This window comes from Astatotilapia calliptera, chromosome 16 (genome assembly GCF_900246225.1).
Source record: "Astatotilapia calliptera chromosome 16, fAstCal1.2, whole genome shotgun sequence".
NCBI lineage: Eukaryota > Metazoa > Chordata > Actinopteri > Cichliformes > Cichlidae > Astatotilapia > Astatotilapia calliptera.
The window spans coordinates 13,988,111-14,001,089 of NC_039317.1; the positions used below are offsets into that span (position 1 = coordinate 13,988,111).

At 40.5% G+C, this 12,979-nt stretch overlaps 1 protein-coding gene across 5 annotated transcripts in view; it reads left to right on the forward strand.

The window, feature by feature from the left end:
• Nucleotides 1-12,090, forward strand: part of il1rapl1a (interleukin 1 receptor accessory protein-like 1a) — a 166,326-nt gene extending 154,236 nt beyond the window's left edge. For 2 of the 5 annotated variants that reach the window (XM_026145483.1, XM_026145484.1), the window contains exons 9-12: nt 3,319-3,465; nt 5,797-5,967; nt 8,561-8,605; nt 9,027-12,090. In XM_026145483.1, the coding sequence (XP_026001268.1) occupies nt 3,319-3,465; nt 5,797-5,967; nt 8,561-8,605; nt 9,027-9,748 (1,085 nt within the window). In that variant the 3' untranslated portion in view covers nt 9,749-12,090. The remainder of the gene's footprint in view (nt 1-3,318; nt 3,466-5,796; nt 5,968-8,560; nt 8,606-9,026) is intronic. The other 3 variants (XM_026145485.1, XM_026145486.1, XM_026145487.1) reach the window with 3 other exon arrangements.
• Nucleotides 12,091-12,979: the final 889 nt, after the last annotated feature.

Consider the following 12,979-nt stretch of genomic DNA (forward strand, 5'->3'; position numbering starts at 1 on the left):
TCTCATTATCTCCTTTTTTTCCCTGTGTCTCTCTGCTATGTGCCCTCTCATTTTTCCCAAACTCATTATGAGACTCGTGTCTCTGAAGATTGATTCTGCTCCGCTCTGAGCCGAGCGCTGAAAATGCTGATGATCGTCCAGATTTCAGGCAAATGTAAACGTGTAAAAGTGCCTCATTCTGTGAGTTTACCTGAAATAATGAAACAAAGAGGCCAGTGTTTGAGGCCGGCCTGATGAATACTGTCATAAGAGTGTGGGTAAAAAGAAAGCAAACACTTTTTTTTCTAAAAGGACATAATAATCAGGACATAATAAAAATTATCTAGTCCTTAAAAATCTGGCCTTTAACGCAACACATACTCAGATTAGCAACAACACATGACATAGTACACTGTGTCATTATTTATTTAAGAAATAAATTAGCCAAGTTGCAGAATCGGTGTGTGAAAAACTGAGTACACCCTACTGCTTCCATAACAATTAAGAGGGTAAGAGGTGCTGCTAATCAAATGCAGCTAATTAACTGATAATCAGCAGGTCTGAGCACCTCTATAAAAGCATATGTTTTTGACTATTTGCAGGTATGGAGCATTTAGGTGTGTTTTAACACACTGACAAGGAGAAAATTTTCAGCAATGATCTTAGAGAAGCAATTGGGAAGAATTAGTAAGTTATTTACAAATACTTTGATTTTCATCATCCTACAGAAAGACTATTGGAAAACTGGGACGACAATTCCCATTCCTTCTTAGGAGTGAATATACCAGCAAATTTAAGTTCAGAATGTGTAATGTGCAAATAAACACCCAAAAGTGACAGTTTGGGCTCTACAGGCCAAGTTCAATACAATACAATTAGTGATAGACTGAATATCTATGGCTAGGTTAAAAAAAAATACCAGGATAATAATAATCTGGTAGCATGGTTGAGATTTGCAAATTTACATTGGAATGAACCACTAGACTTCTAGAGCAATGTCCTTTGGAGTAGTGATGTTTGGCCATAATGCAATGTAGCTTAATTAAAAACAGAGCATATTAGCAAATACTTCATACCAACTTTCAGCCACGGTGGTGGAGGAGTGATGATTTGAGTTTCTTTTGCAGGCACAGGACCTGGACACCGTGCAGTCTTTGACTTGCCTATGAACTCCTCTGTATACAGTGGCTTGCAAAAGTATTCGGCCCCCTTGAACTTTCCCACATTTTGTCACATTACAGCAACAAACATGAATCAATTTCATTGGAATTCCACGTGAAAGACCAACACAAAGTGGTGTACACGTGAGAAGTGGAACGAAAATCATACATGATTCCAAACATTTTTACAAATAAATAACTGCAAAGTGGGGTGTGCGTAATTACTCAGCCCCCTTTGGTCTGAGTGCAGTCAGTTGCCCATAGACATTGCCTGATGAGTGCTAATAACTAAATAGAGTGCACCTGTGTGTAATCTAATGTCAGTACAAATACAGCTGCTCTGTGACGGCCTCAGAGGTTGTCTAAGCGAATGTTGGGAGCAACAACACCATGAAGTCCAAAGAACACACCAGACAGGTCAGGGATAAAGTTATTGAGAAATTTAAAGCAGGCTTAGGCTACAAAAAGATTTCCCAAGCCTTGAACATCCCACGGAGCACTGTTCAAGCGATCATTCAGAAATGGAAGGAGTATGGCACAACTGTAAACCAACCAAGACAAGGCCGTCCACCTAAACTCACAGGCCGAACAAGGAGAGCGCTGATCAGAAATGCAGCCAAGAGGCCCATGGTGACTCTGGACGAGCTGCAGAGATCTACAGCTCAAGTGGGGGAATCTGTCCATAGGACAACTATTAGTCGTGCACTGCACAAAGTTGGCCTTTATGGAAGAGTGGCAAGCAGAAAGCCATTGCTAACAGAAAACCATAAGAAGTCCCATTTGCAGTTTGCCATGAGCCATTTGGGGGACACAGCAAACATGTGGAAGAAGGTGCTCTGGTCAGATGAGACCAGAATGGAACTTTTAGGAACACATGCAAAACACTATATGTGGCAGAAAACTAACACTGCACATCACTCTGAACACACCATCCCCACTGTCAAATATGGTGGTGGCAGCATCATGCTCTGGGGGTGCTTCTCTTCAGCAGGGACAGGGAAGCTGGTCAGAGTTGATGGGAAGATGGATGGAGCCAAATACAGGGCAATCTTGGAAGAAAACCTCTTGGAGTCTGCAAAAGACTTGAGACTGGGGCGGAGGTTCATCTTCCAATCTAATCCAATTGAGAATCTGTGGCAAGATCTGAAAACTGCTGTTCACAAACGCTGTCGATCTAATCTGACTGAGCTGGAGCTGTTTTGCAAAGAAGATTGGGCAAGGATTTCAGTCTGTAGATGTGCAAAGCTGGTAGAGACATACCCTAAAAGACTGGCAGCTGTAATTGCAGCAAAAGGTGGTTCTACAAAGTATTGACTCAGGGGGCTGAATAATTTCGCACACCCCACTTTGCAGTTATTTATTTGTAAAAAATGTTTGGAATCATGTATGATTTTTATTCCACTTCTCACGTGTACACCACTTTGTGTTCGTCTTTCACATGGAATTCCAATAAAATTGATTCATGTTTGTGGCTGTAATGTGACAAAATGTGGAAAAGTTCAAGGGGGCCGAATACTTTTGCAAGCCACTGTACCAAAGTATTCTAGAGTCAAATGTAAAGCAATGTGTCCGATAGCTAATGCTTGACCCAAACTGGGTTTTACATCAGAACAATGGCCCCAAGCACAGAAGCAAATCTACAACAGGATGGCTGAAAAAGAAAATAATCAAAGTGTTGGAATGGCTCAGTCAATGTCCAAACCTCAAACTGGCTGAATATGTTGTTGAGAAACCATTGGAGATCTGAACATCAACAAATGCCTGCAGACCTCAATAAACTAGAGCAATGTTGGAAAGAAGAAAGGGCCCAAATTCCTCTACAGTGATGTTAGAAATTGATGAAGTCATACAGAAAATGAGTACTTCAAGTTATTGCAGCTAAAGGTATTTCAACAAACTATTGAATTATGTGGTGTACTTACACACTCTTTCTGGGGTTTGTCTTAGTTTCTATTGAATAAAAAAATGACTCAGTGTAATATTTCATGTGGTTTTTTTTAGACCTTGTAGGGACTAGATAATTTTTTTATTTTGTCCCAATAAGTAAAACCTTAGAGGTGCGGGGATGTTTATCTATTTGCAGTGACTGTAAGTGGCCACACAAAACTGTAACTGGCGTTTTAACCATGACTGTCTCAGCAGTTTTGCTTATTTTCTTGTCTGTATGTGTTGTCTTCAGCAGAGCTCATGTACACTGTGGAGCTGGCAGGAGGGCTGGGAGCAATCCTGCTGCTACTCATCTTTCTCATCTCACTCTACAAATGCTACAAGATTGAGCTGATGCTTTTCTACAGGAGGCACTTTGGCAGTGAAGATGTAGACGGAGGTAAAGACAGAAGAATGCGTCTAAAAAAATGTCTTTTGGCCTTTTAACCATTATCTTATTCACACTTTTTTCACCAGGACTTTTTTTATCCAAAAACTCAATATCAAGCAAGCCGTGATGACTCCATATGTGCCTTTGCGGGCTTGTATTCATAGATCCAATGAATGTACTATTTTGTTTAAAAGTAACTACTCACTAGTAGTTACAGATGTTTACCCCAGTGCTATCTCAGTGACGGCATTTCCGCTGCTGTTGGTAAAGAGGTGCATGGTGCAGTGACTTTACCGGGAAAGGAGGAGACAGTTTTTCAATTTGTTGCCCATTTAAAAAGAGATCAATCTCAGTATGTCATGGAATGAAGCCCACCCTCTGCTGCCAGATAGTGATTCACAGCAACAAGGCAGGCTCGAAGCACCGTCTCTGAGCAACAAATAGGAGCGTAACAATCCTCAAATTGAAAAGCAACTTTCTGCTTTCTCTACAGAACATAGTTAACTTGTACTTCACTTAAGGATTTGTCTGTTTGTGTCCCAGTATGATTCCTCTGTGTTTTGCATTTTTGCTCTCTTTTCAAGAATTCTGGAAAGACAGAAGTCACCGGATTGTTTCTACAGTAGCATAAATTATCCATTACGCCCAAGACTGTAGACTCAAACTTCCACATGATTAAGTCATGCCGTCAGGGACCGCTGATACAAGCTGTTTTTGATTTTTCCAACTTTGCTAGGTGGTTAATTTGCGAGGTTGGTTGCTAATTTGAAAGCTTTGTTTGATGTTTGGATCCTATCGAGCACAGCCATGGCCCTTCCAGTAAGTTTCAAAGCTGCGCATGCTCCTCAAAAGAGTTTCTGAAGCAGTCCTTCCTCACTTTCTGACTGAACCACATTCCAGTTTCCACAGAGCATAATGACTAGGACTTAGCGAATATGGCACCAGCACTGTTCTTTTCCCTGTTATCTATTTTCTACCTTCTCAGTTCTTCCCACTGTCTTCTGGGAAATCATTTTGAGGTGGGAAGAGAGTATTGCTTCTGCATTGTTTTGGGTATTTTTGTATCTACCACAATTTATTTCTTGTATACACTACATGGCCAAATCAATTTGACACCACTAGAAAAGTGGTCTTCTCTTTTCCAAACAAGAATGATAAGCAAAAAATACATACAATAGACAATAAAAGAAATGGTTTTCTGAGTTTGGTGTGGAAGAATTTGACTGCGTACCGGAGACACTTATTGGGAACAGCATTTGCAAGAAAGGCCTTCTCCTTGATCATAGCTCACTTCATGAGCGATCTTGTGACTCACTGGAAGGAAATTGATGTCGGCAAATTATTAAATTTAACAGTTTTTTATAGAAAACAAAGTACCGAATAGAAAATGTAAACTGACACAGCAAAGCACAATCGTGTGTCCTGTAGAAAGTTACACTATAGTTTCATATTAGACTATAGACTGTATTACCCATGTTTACAGTTCTTTAACATACTTCAGTGCTTAACAAATTTATTAAAATACCATTAAGTGCAAGTTTTTTTCACACAGCTGCCCTAAGTTACCAGTATTGGTAATCATCAAAAAAGTTATGTTTCTATAATGTTAAATCCTCCAGCATGAACAAGCATTTTAATTAAAATTCTATTTTTCAGTTTTATAATTAATGTTACCTATGAATCTTCACATTCGCTGTTTTACAAAAAAAAATGTAAAAAATAATAAATCACATTATTATTATTTGATTAGTTAATGGCTCAGTTTCTGGAACAGAAAAGTTTCTAGCTTTCGCAAAGTTTTTGACAAATTTCTAAAATATTTGTGTTTTCCTGTTTTTATGGCAGGTGGTCTAATAATTGTGTTAAACACTGTATAAGAATTACACAAAAGATATAACTTCCGACTTTCGGCATTTTACTTTTGTGCCTTTTGTCTATAAATTTGCAGAAATTTCTGATGCATATTCTGTTTGGATGAAAATAACTGGTAACTATTTGAGGTGCCGTGCATAAGGGTTAAATGGCACTGTCATAACCATGGCATCACATGACACTGAATGTGAATGTTTATGGATAGAGCCAATAAGTGTAAGAAAAACCAACGTTATTTTATTATTTTGAAACTATAATAAGGAGTGTGTAATTCTGGTTTTAGAAGTAGCTTTAAAAGTTGTAAGTATTGTAGAAGTTAGCCAACGCAATTGCAAGAAATGTGTAAAGTCAGTTGTTTGGAATAAAATGCTCATCAGAGAATGAGCGTGCAGTGTTCAGTGAAAATGCCATGGCGTTTAGTCTGCATATTTCATGACTGACTCTCCACTCTTTCTTCCTGTTCCTCAGAAAATAAAGACTATGATGCATATTTGTCTTACACCAAAGTGGACCCTGACCAGTGGAGTCAGGAGACCCGGGAAGAGGAGCGCTTTGCCTTGGAGATCCTCCCTGATGTTCTGGAGAAACATTATGGCTACAAACTCTTCATCCCAGATCGAGACCTCATCCCATCAGGAAGTAAGACTGTGTGTGTTTGTATGTATGCATGCTTGCACACGTTTGAAATGTTTGTGCCATACTGTAAACAGTTGTATAGGTGTTTGTTTGTTTCTACTATAAATTCTATATTGGGGGAAATAATTATTTGATCCTCTACTGAATTTGTAAATTTGCTCACTTACAAAGAAATGTCCAGTCTCTAATTTTATGATAGTTTCATTTTAATGGAGAAAGACGTTAAAATATTGAGTGACAATGAGCGAAATAAGTATTTGATTCCAGACCAACACGCTAGAATTCTGGCTCCCACAGACTGGCTGTGTGCCCACATGGCACACAGATTACAATCAATCAATTACAGATACTTGTGATATCAAACGATTATGTGCATAAAGCACAGAATCAATTTCTTGGGAAGACCAAGAAATTAGGTAAGACCAAACAGCTGTTAAAGGATGCCAGGGAGCAGCCTACAGACCTGCACAAGGCCACAATGGACGACAAGACCATCAGCAAGAATCTTGGTGACAAGGTGACAGCTGCTGGCGTGATTCAGAAATGGAAGAAATACAAAACCTTGTGTCAACCTCAGTCTGTACAAGATCTTCCCTCATTGGGTGAGGATGATCATGAGAAAGGTGATAGATCAGGTCAAAAGTACACGGGAGGTGCAGTTGGGACCAAAGTCACCAAGAACATCATTGATGGCACACAACAAGAGTTCCCACTGTTTAACAAGGCACATCTACAGGCCCATCTTAAGTTTGCTAGTGAGCAACGAAATAATTCAGAGAAGGCATGCATGAAAGTGCTGTGGTCAAATGAAACCTAAATCAAGCTCTTTGGTATCAACTCAACCCGCCGTGTTTGGAGGAAGAGAAATACTGAGTATAACCAAAGGATCACCATCCTCCACTGAAGTGGAAATATTATACTTTTGGGCTGTTTCCCTGCTCAGTCAGAACACTGAAGGTGGGTCATGGATGGGTCTTCCAGCATGAGAATGACCCAAAACATGCCACCAAGGCAACAACGGATATAAAGAAGAAGCACATTAAGGTCACGGAGAGGCGTAGCCAATCTCCAGACCTATAAACAAACTGTGGAGGGAGCTGAAGATTCGAGTTGCCAAGCAGCAGACAAGAAATGTAAAGGATTTAAAGTCAAAGGAGCTTGCAAAGAAAAGCGTCTAGACTTCTTTGAGTTGCTTGAAGACGTTTCACCTCTCATCCGAGAAGCTTCTTCAGTTCTAAGGTCAAATGGTGGGGAGTCCCAGATTTAAACCTAGTGGGAGTAACCCCCCACAGAGGGACAAAAGGACCCCCTGATGATCCTCTAATCGCCTGAACCAAGGTGTGAAACTGGGTGTGGGTCCCAATCAGCCAGAGTTTGAACTGAAGAAGCTTCTCGGATGAGAGGTGAAACGTCTTCAAGCAACTTAAAGAAGTCCAGATCCTTTTCTTTGCAAGCTCCTTTGGCTACGATGACCTGGATGACTGAGAACCTTCACAGACATAAAGGATTTAAAGTTTCTATAAAGAGGAGTGGGCCAATATCCATCCCACATCTCTCTGGTGCTTACCAATGAGGCTTTCTCTACAGAGTACCAAGTCATGTTTTGCTTGGGCATCAAATACTTCTTTCAATCTGTGACTTTTATATAATGTCTTTTTTCTGGAATTTGGTTGATGTTCTGTCTTTTCATTAAAACTAAATTACCATTATTGGAGATTGTTAATTTCTTTGGAAGCAGGGTACATGTATACATATACATATACATAGACTGTCACAGTCTGTTTTGTCTGTGTTGTTTGTTTTCACCATTGTTTTTCCACCGTCACTGTCTTGTGTTTCAATGTCCGGTGCTGTCAGGGCAGAATCAAGCAGAGGATGCTCACAAGTGATGAATAGATGAATATTTCAAAGTTAAAATAAGGGAAGAGGAGGGAAATGCAATATTCAATGCAATACTGTCAACAAGAACCCTTTTTTTCTTGTATCGTCTCAAACCTCTCTGGATTAAAGCACTAGATCATAGCATTTCTCACTAGCTCTTCCCTTACTGTGTACTACAGATATGGGAATACAGTATGCGGTGTGTACCGGGAGCCGATATATTGAACAAATTTATCATCCTCACTGATTTTTATCCATGTATTAATAAATCCATGAAAATTCTGTCTGAACATATTCTCATGTGTGCTAACTCTGTTTAGCAGTCTGTCTTTGCCAGTGGTACACAGTGTGCTCTAGTTAGTAGCAATGCTGTGTGTTTCTACTGTAGGCTTCATGTGAGAAAGATAAAACGCAAACACGTCCTAGCTGGTCCAGACAGAATTAAACATCAGTGGGTAATGTGTGAAGGCTCTGAGCCCTGCTGACTGAGCCGCTTCTATCCTTTAATCAAAAGAAAATTGCCGCCAGCACCACTGCCAAGTAAAATCATTGCAGATGAATGTCCAATCAGAGAAACATGGTATGTGATTAATCGTATGTGAAATAAAAAGATGACTGAGAGGGGACGCAGCCACGCTTCTGACGGTGTTGAGCATGTTTCTGTGTCTGTAATGTGTTCTGCCTGTGACCTGAATGTTAAAATGTTTATGTTTAGGTCTCACCAATGAGCATTACCAGGATGACACGCGGCTCTTTAGAGGTACTCGCCTTCGGTCTTTTCCTCTTGCATCAGCTGCTTTCATGCTTAGAGTGGCACCATTGTGTGATCTGAAACATCAGGCCCGATTCAATAGCGAGCTCAGCCCTAATCCTATAGAGTGTGCAGCTTTATCAATCACTGGTTTGCAGTTAGAGCCATATGGATCTGCTCTATGTGCATAAAATGTTAATTTATATGCTGCACCTTTGTGCACACTTAAAGCTCCATATTAAACGGGTGTTAGTAGACCAGATACTGTCACTGTCTTGCGTTTTGTGTCTGATGCTGTCTGTGTGTTCATCCATCACTGTGTTGTGGCCCTGTTCTCATTAGGTGAAAACAATGCTCACTGCAATGTTTTGCCACACTTGTGTCACATAAATTTTTGCTCTTCTCTTTCCTTCCCGCTTCTTTCCCGCAGCCTACATAGAGGACGTGGCCCGCTGTGTAGACCAGAGCAAACGCCTCATCATAGTTATGACACCCAACTACGTAGTGCGGCGAGGCTGGAGCATCTTTGAGCTGGAGACGCGACTGCGCAACATGCTGGTGACGGGTGAGATCAAAGTCATCCTGATCGAATGTGCCGAGTTGCGCGGAATCATGAACTACCAGGAAGTGGAGGCGCTTAAACACACCATTAAGACCCTTACTGTCATCAAATGGCGTGGAACCAAGAGCAACAAGCTCAGCTCCAAGTTCTGGAAGCAGCTGCAGTATGAGATGCCCTTCAGACGCACGGAGCCCATGCTCACGCATGAGGCGGCACTAGACGTCAGCGAGCAGGGCCCATTCGGAGAGCTGCAGACTGTTTCTGCCATGTCCATGGCGGCGGCCACTTCCACGGCCATGGCCACCGCCCACCCAGAGCTGCGCTCCTCGTTCCACAGCACCTACCACACCACCATGAGGCAGAAACACTACTACCGCAGTTACGAGTACGACATGCCCCCAGGAGGGACCTTGCCACCTCTCTCATCCCTGGGAAACCAGCACACCTACTGCAACATCCCACTGACACTGCTGAACGGACAGAGGCCACCCGGGAAGAGCCGAGAGCACAGTCTGGAGGAGGGGCACGCCAACAACGCCATGCTCCCTCTGCTGCCCAGGGAAACCAGCATCTCCAGCGTCATCTGGTAATGGCAAGCAGACTCGGCGCCAGCTTTAGGAAGATCGCTCAACGTCAGACATGACGAGGTTACAGTCTGGCAGTTCTTAGGAACACAGTTCGAGGTTGTGATTACGGCAAAAAGCATTTGGATCCGTATGGCTCCGGCAGCTAGTCATGGAGGTAAAGCAGGTTCCTGGACGTGGTTTGTCTTGTTGTTCAGTCGGACTGCACCTCGTTTCCAGAGGATGTTTTCTATGTGGAACTACAGGGGATAATGCGAACACACTGTTTCATTAACTAGCGAGAAATGGACTCACAAGGACTCCATGGTGAAGAACCAACACACTATGGCAATTATTCACAGGAACGAATACACACACACACATACACACATACAAGAAATTGCATCCATACAAGCAAATGGAAAACAGGGTCTGTACATATATTTCAATTTATTTGTAGCATCAGTGTTTTCCTGTTTTGTTCTTTTGTTTATTTTATTCAATCATGTTTGTTGCCTTCTCTAATGTAGGACTTTTGCTTTAACTTGTCATAAAGAGTTGTATATTTTTAATCTTTTTCTCTTTTTTTGTCTCTTTTTCTTTTTTTCTTTCTTATTTTGTAACACGCTCGATAGGAAAGCCAATATGACATGTGCGTGCGCTGTTGTTTGTTTGTTTAAAAATCTTTGTGTTGTTTAAAGAGAACTTTTTTTTTTTCGAACTTTGGGAAACGCCTGGACATTTCAGGAGCTTCAAGGAGCTAAAACTTGTTTTCGTTTACCTGTAAAAGGTGTATCTAGTTTAAAAGGAAACTCTCTCTTTTTAAAAAAAAAAAAATAGAATATGCAAAAAGAAGGAGAAGCTGGCAAAAAATATATCGTCTCGTGGGACTGAAAAGGAGGAGTGGTTGGGGAGCAGCGCTCGTCCTCTCCAAGCAGATAGACTGGCAGATCTCTCTCTAAAGCTTCATATTTTCTATTGAGACAAACAGCCTTGCTGTTTTAGAGTGATAGTGAAATGCCTCACCTTAAAAAGAAATCTGTAGATTATTTTAAAAAGAATTCTATTTTTATAACTGAAAAGAGTTTGCTTGAGATGTCATACTTATTTGCATTTCATCTTCCATAGAAAGAGGATTTGTGTATAAGTGTTATGCTGGTTTTGTGCCCTTCGGTGTGGCTCCTGGTTTGTTAAAGAGATTAAGGTGGCTTTTAAATCCCACATGACAAAAAAATGTCCTCTGCTCTTCTAGATTCAAAGGTAAAGCATTTTCAATGTTTTGGTTTAAAAAAAATAACAGTATTATTCCCATCCTGATAATTCATTTGGTTCATATGGATAGTTCATGTTTAAGGAAAGAAAAGAATTCCTTTTGTGTTTTGAAAGACTTTTTACATATATTTGAAGGTGTGATTTTTGAGTATGCATAGCAAATAGATATGTATTCTATATATAATATAGATATTTATATAAATATATAAACACAATTTTCACTTGGAAAGAAATGTCTATCTTTATAGAAACACAATCATGATCAGTTGCCCTTACTTTCTCACTGCACATTAAAAACATTGATTTCCTTTCGATGTTTTCCTTTTGTGTCCAAGTTGAACCAGCAGCAATTCATAACACACCTGATTATGCTCTTAACCTTTTTTCTTTTTTTCTTTTTTTCATTACCACATGATTTTGTAATGGCTAGAGTCAGCTACATCCACCAGATGTGAAACAGGACATTTGAATCAGTGATCAGCCCTGGGAAATCTGGCACAGGGTAAATGAACAAGTGTTTTAGTACTGTTGAAATAAGTCTTTAAACAAACTGTGCCTTGAACGTCCAGTTATAAAGATCTTTCTATAAAGTCTATGATCCAGCTGCTCTTTCTGGTGGATAACACCGAAATGCTGTAATACTAGACTCATTGGAAGGTGATGTCCATGTGTGTACAATCATTGCAACTACATTTGCCCTCTAAGAGAATAGACGGGCATGTTTCTTGACCCTATGGTATAGTTGTGTCCAGAAATATGCCAGATCTAATCATATTCCTCTGTCCTCTATTTCCTCATCCTGTCAAGAAACACGTTACGTAATTATACTGATAATTATTCTTTCTTGCAGCAAAATGTCAGTGCAGTGAAGAAAGGAGAAAGGCAGATAAGCAGACTGTTTAAAGGAGATGTTCTGGTATTAGATAGCATGAATGCAAATCATGGAATTTAACTAGAACTAAACAAAACTAAAAAATAGGTGTGCAAAAACATGTCAGCTCCTCAGTTCATGCAAAACAAAAACTTTTGCATATACTTATACACAAATACTTATCCGTACTAAAAAACAAAACAAAGAACCACTGAGACAATGAAAACACTGAAACTAATAAAAACTAAATTATTTTTTAAAAGAATAAAAATGAAACTGAAATGAGCAGCTCTTTTTCTTCTTCTTCTTTCAGCTGTGCCTCATAGGGTCGCCACATCGGATCATCTGCCTCCATGTTGCCCTCCCTAGCATTCGCCTCTGTCACACCAACCCTCCCGCATGTGCTCCTACACTACATCCATGAATCTCTCTCTGTGACCTTCTTCTTTTCACTCATTCCTGGCAGCTCCATCTTCAACATCCTTTGTCCAGTATAACCATTATCCCTCCTCTGTACATGTTCAGACCATCTCAGTTTTGCACCTTTGTCTCCAAAACACTCGACCTGAGCTTTCCCTCTGATGTACTCATTTCTAATCCTTTCCACTACTAAAGAAGCATCTGAGCATCTTCAACTCTTCAACCTCCAGCTCAGTCTCCTGTCTGTCAGCACCACCATCACCAAGCTATACGTCATAGCAGGCCTTGCTGCCATGTTGCAAACCTTCCCTTTTTAACCTTACTGCTATCGTTCTGTCACAAATCCCCCCTGGTGGCAAAGTAAAACAAAAACAAACAACTTCAATGACTTAGTTGGCCATTTGAGAGAAGTGTGACATACAAACATACAGGTAACGATGGAAATCAAACGGTGTCTAAAACAAGCACCATGAAATTCTCTGGTTTAAAGCTACCTGAATAAGTTTGCTGCATGCTCTCCCCCTTGCTCTCTCCTTATGTTCACTGCCTTTCAGATAGAGCCAGAAATGCCAAGTGAAGATAAACCTTTAACAAAAAAAAGGTGCTGATATAAGAAACAGCTTGGCTTAAGGCCAAGCAGTTTCAGTTGACGCCTGACATTTGCCTGCACATTGGTGGGTGAGTGCTGACAAACA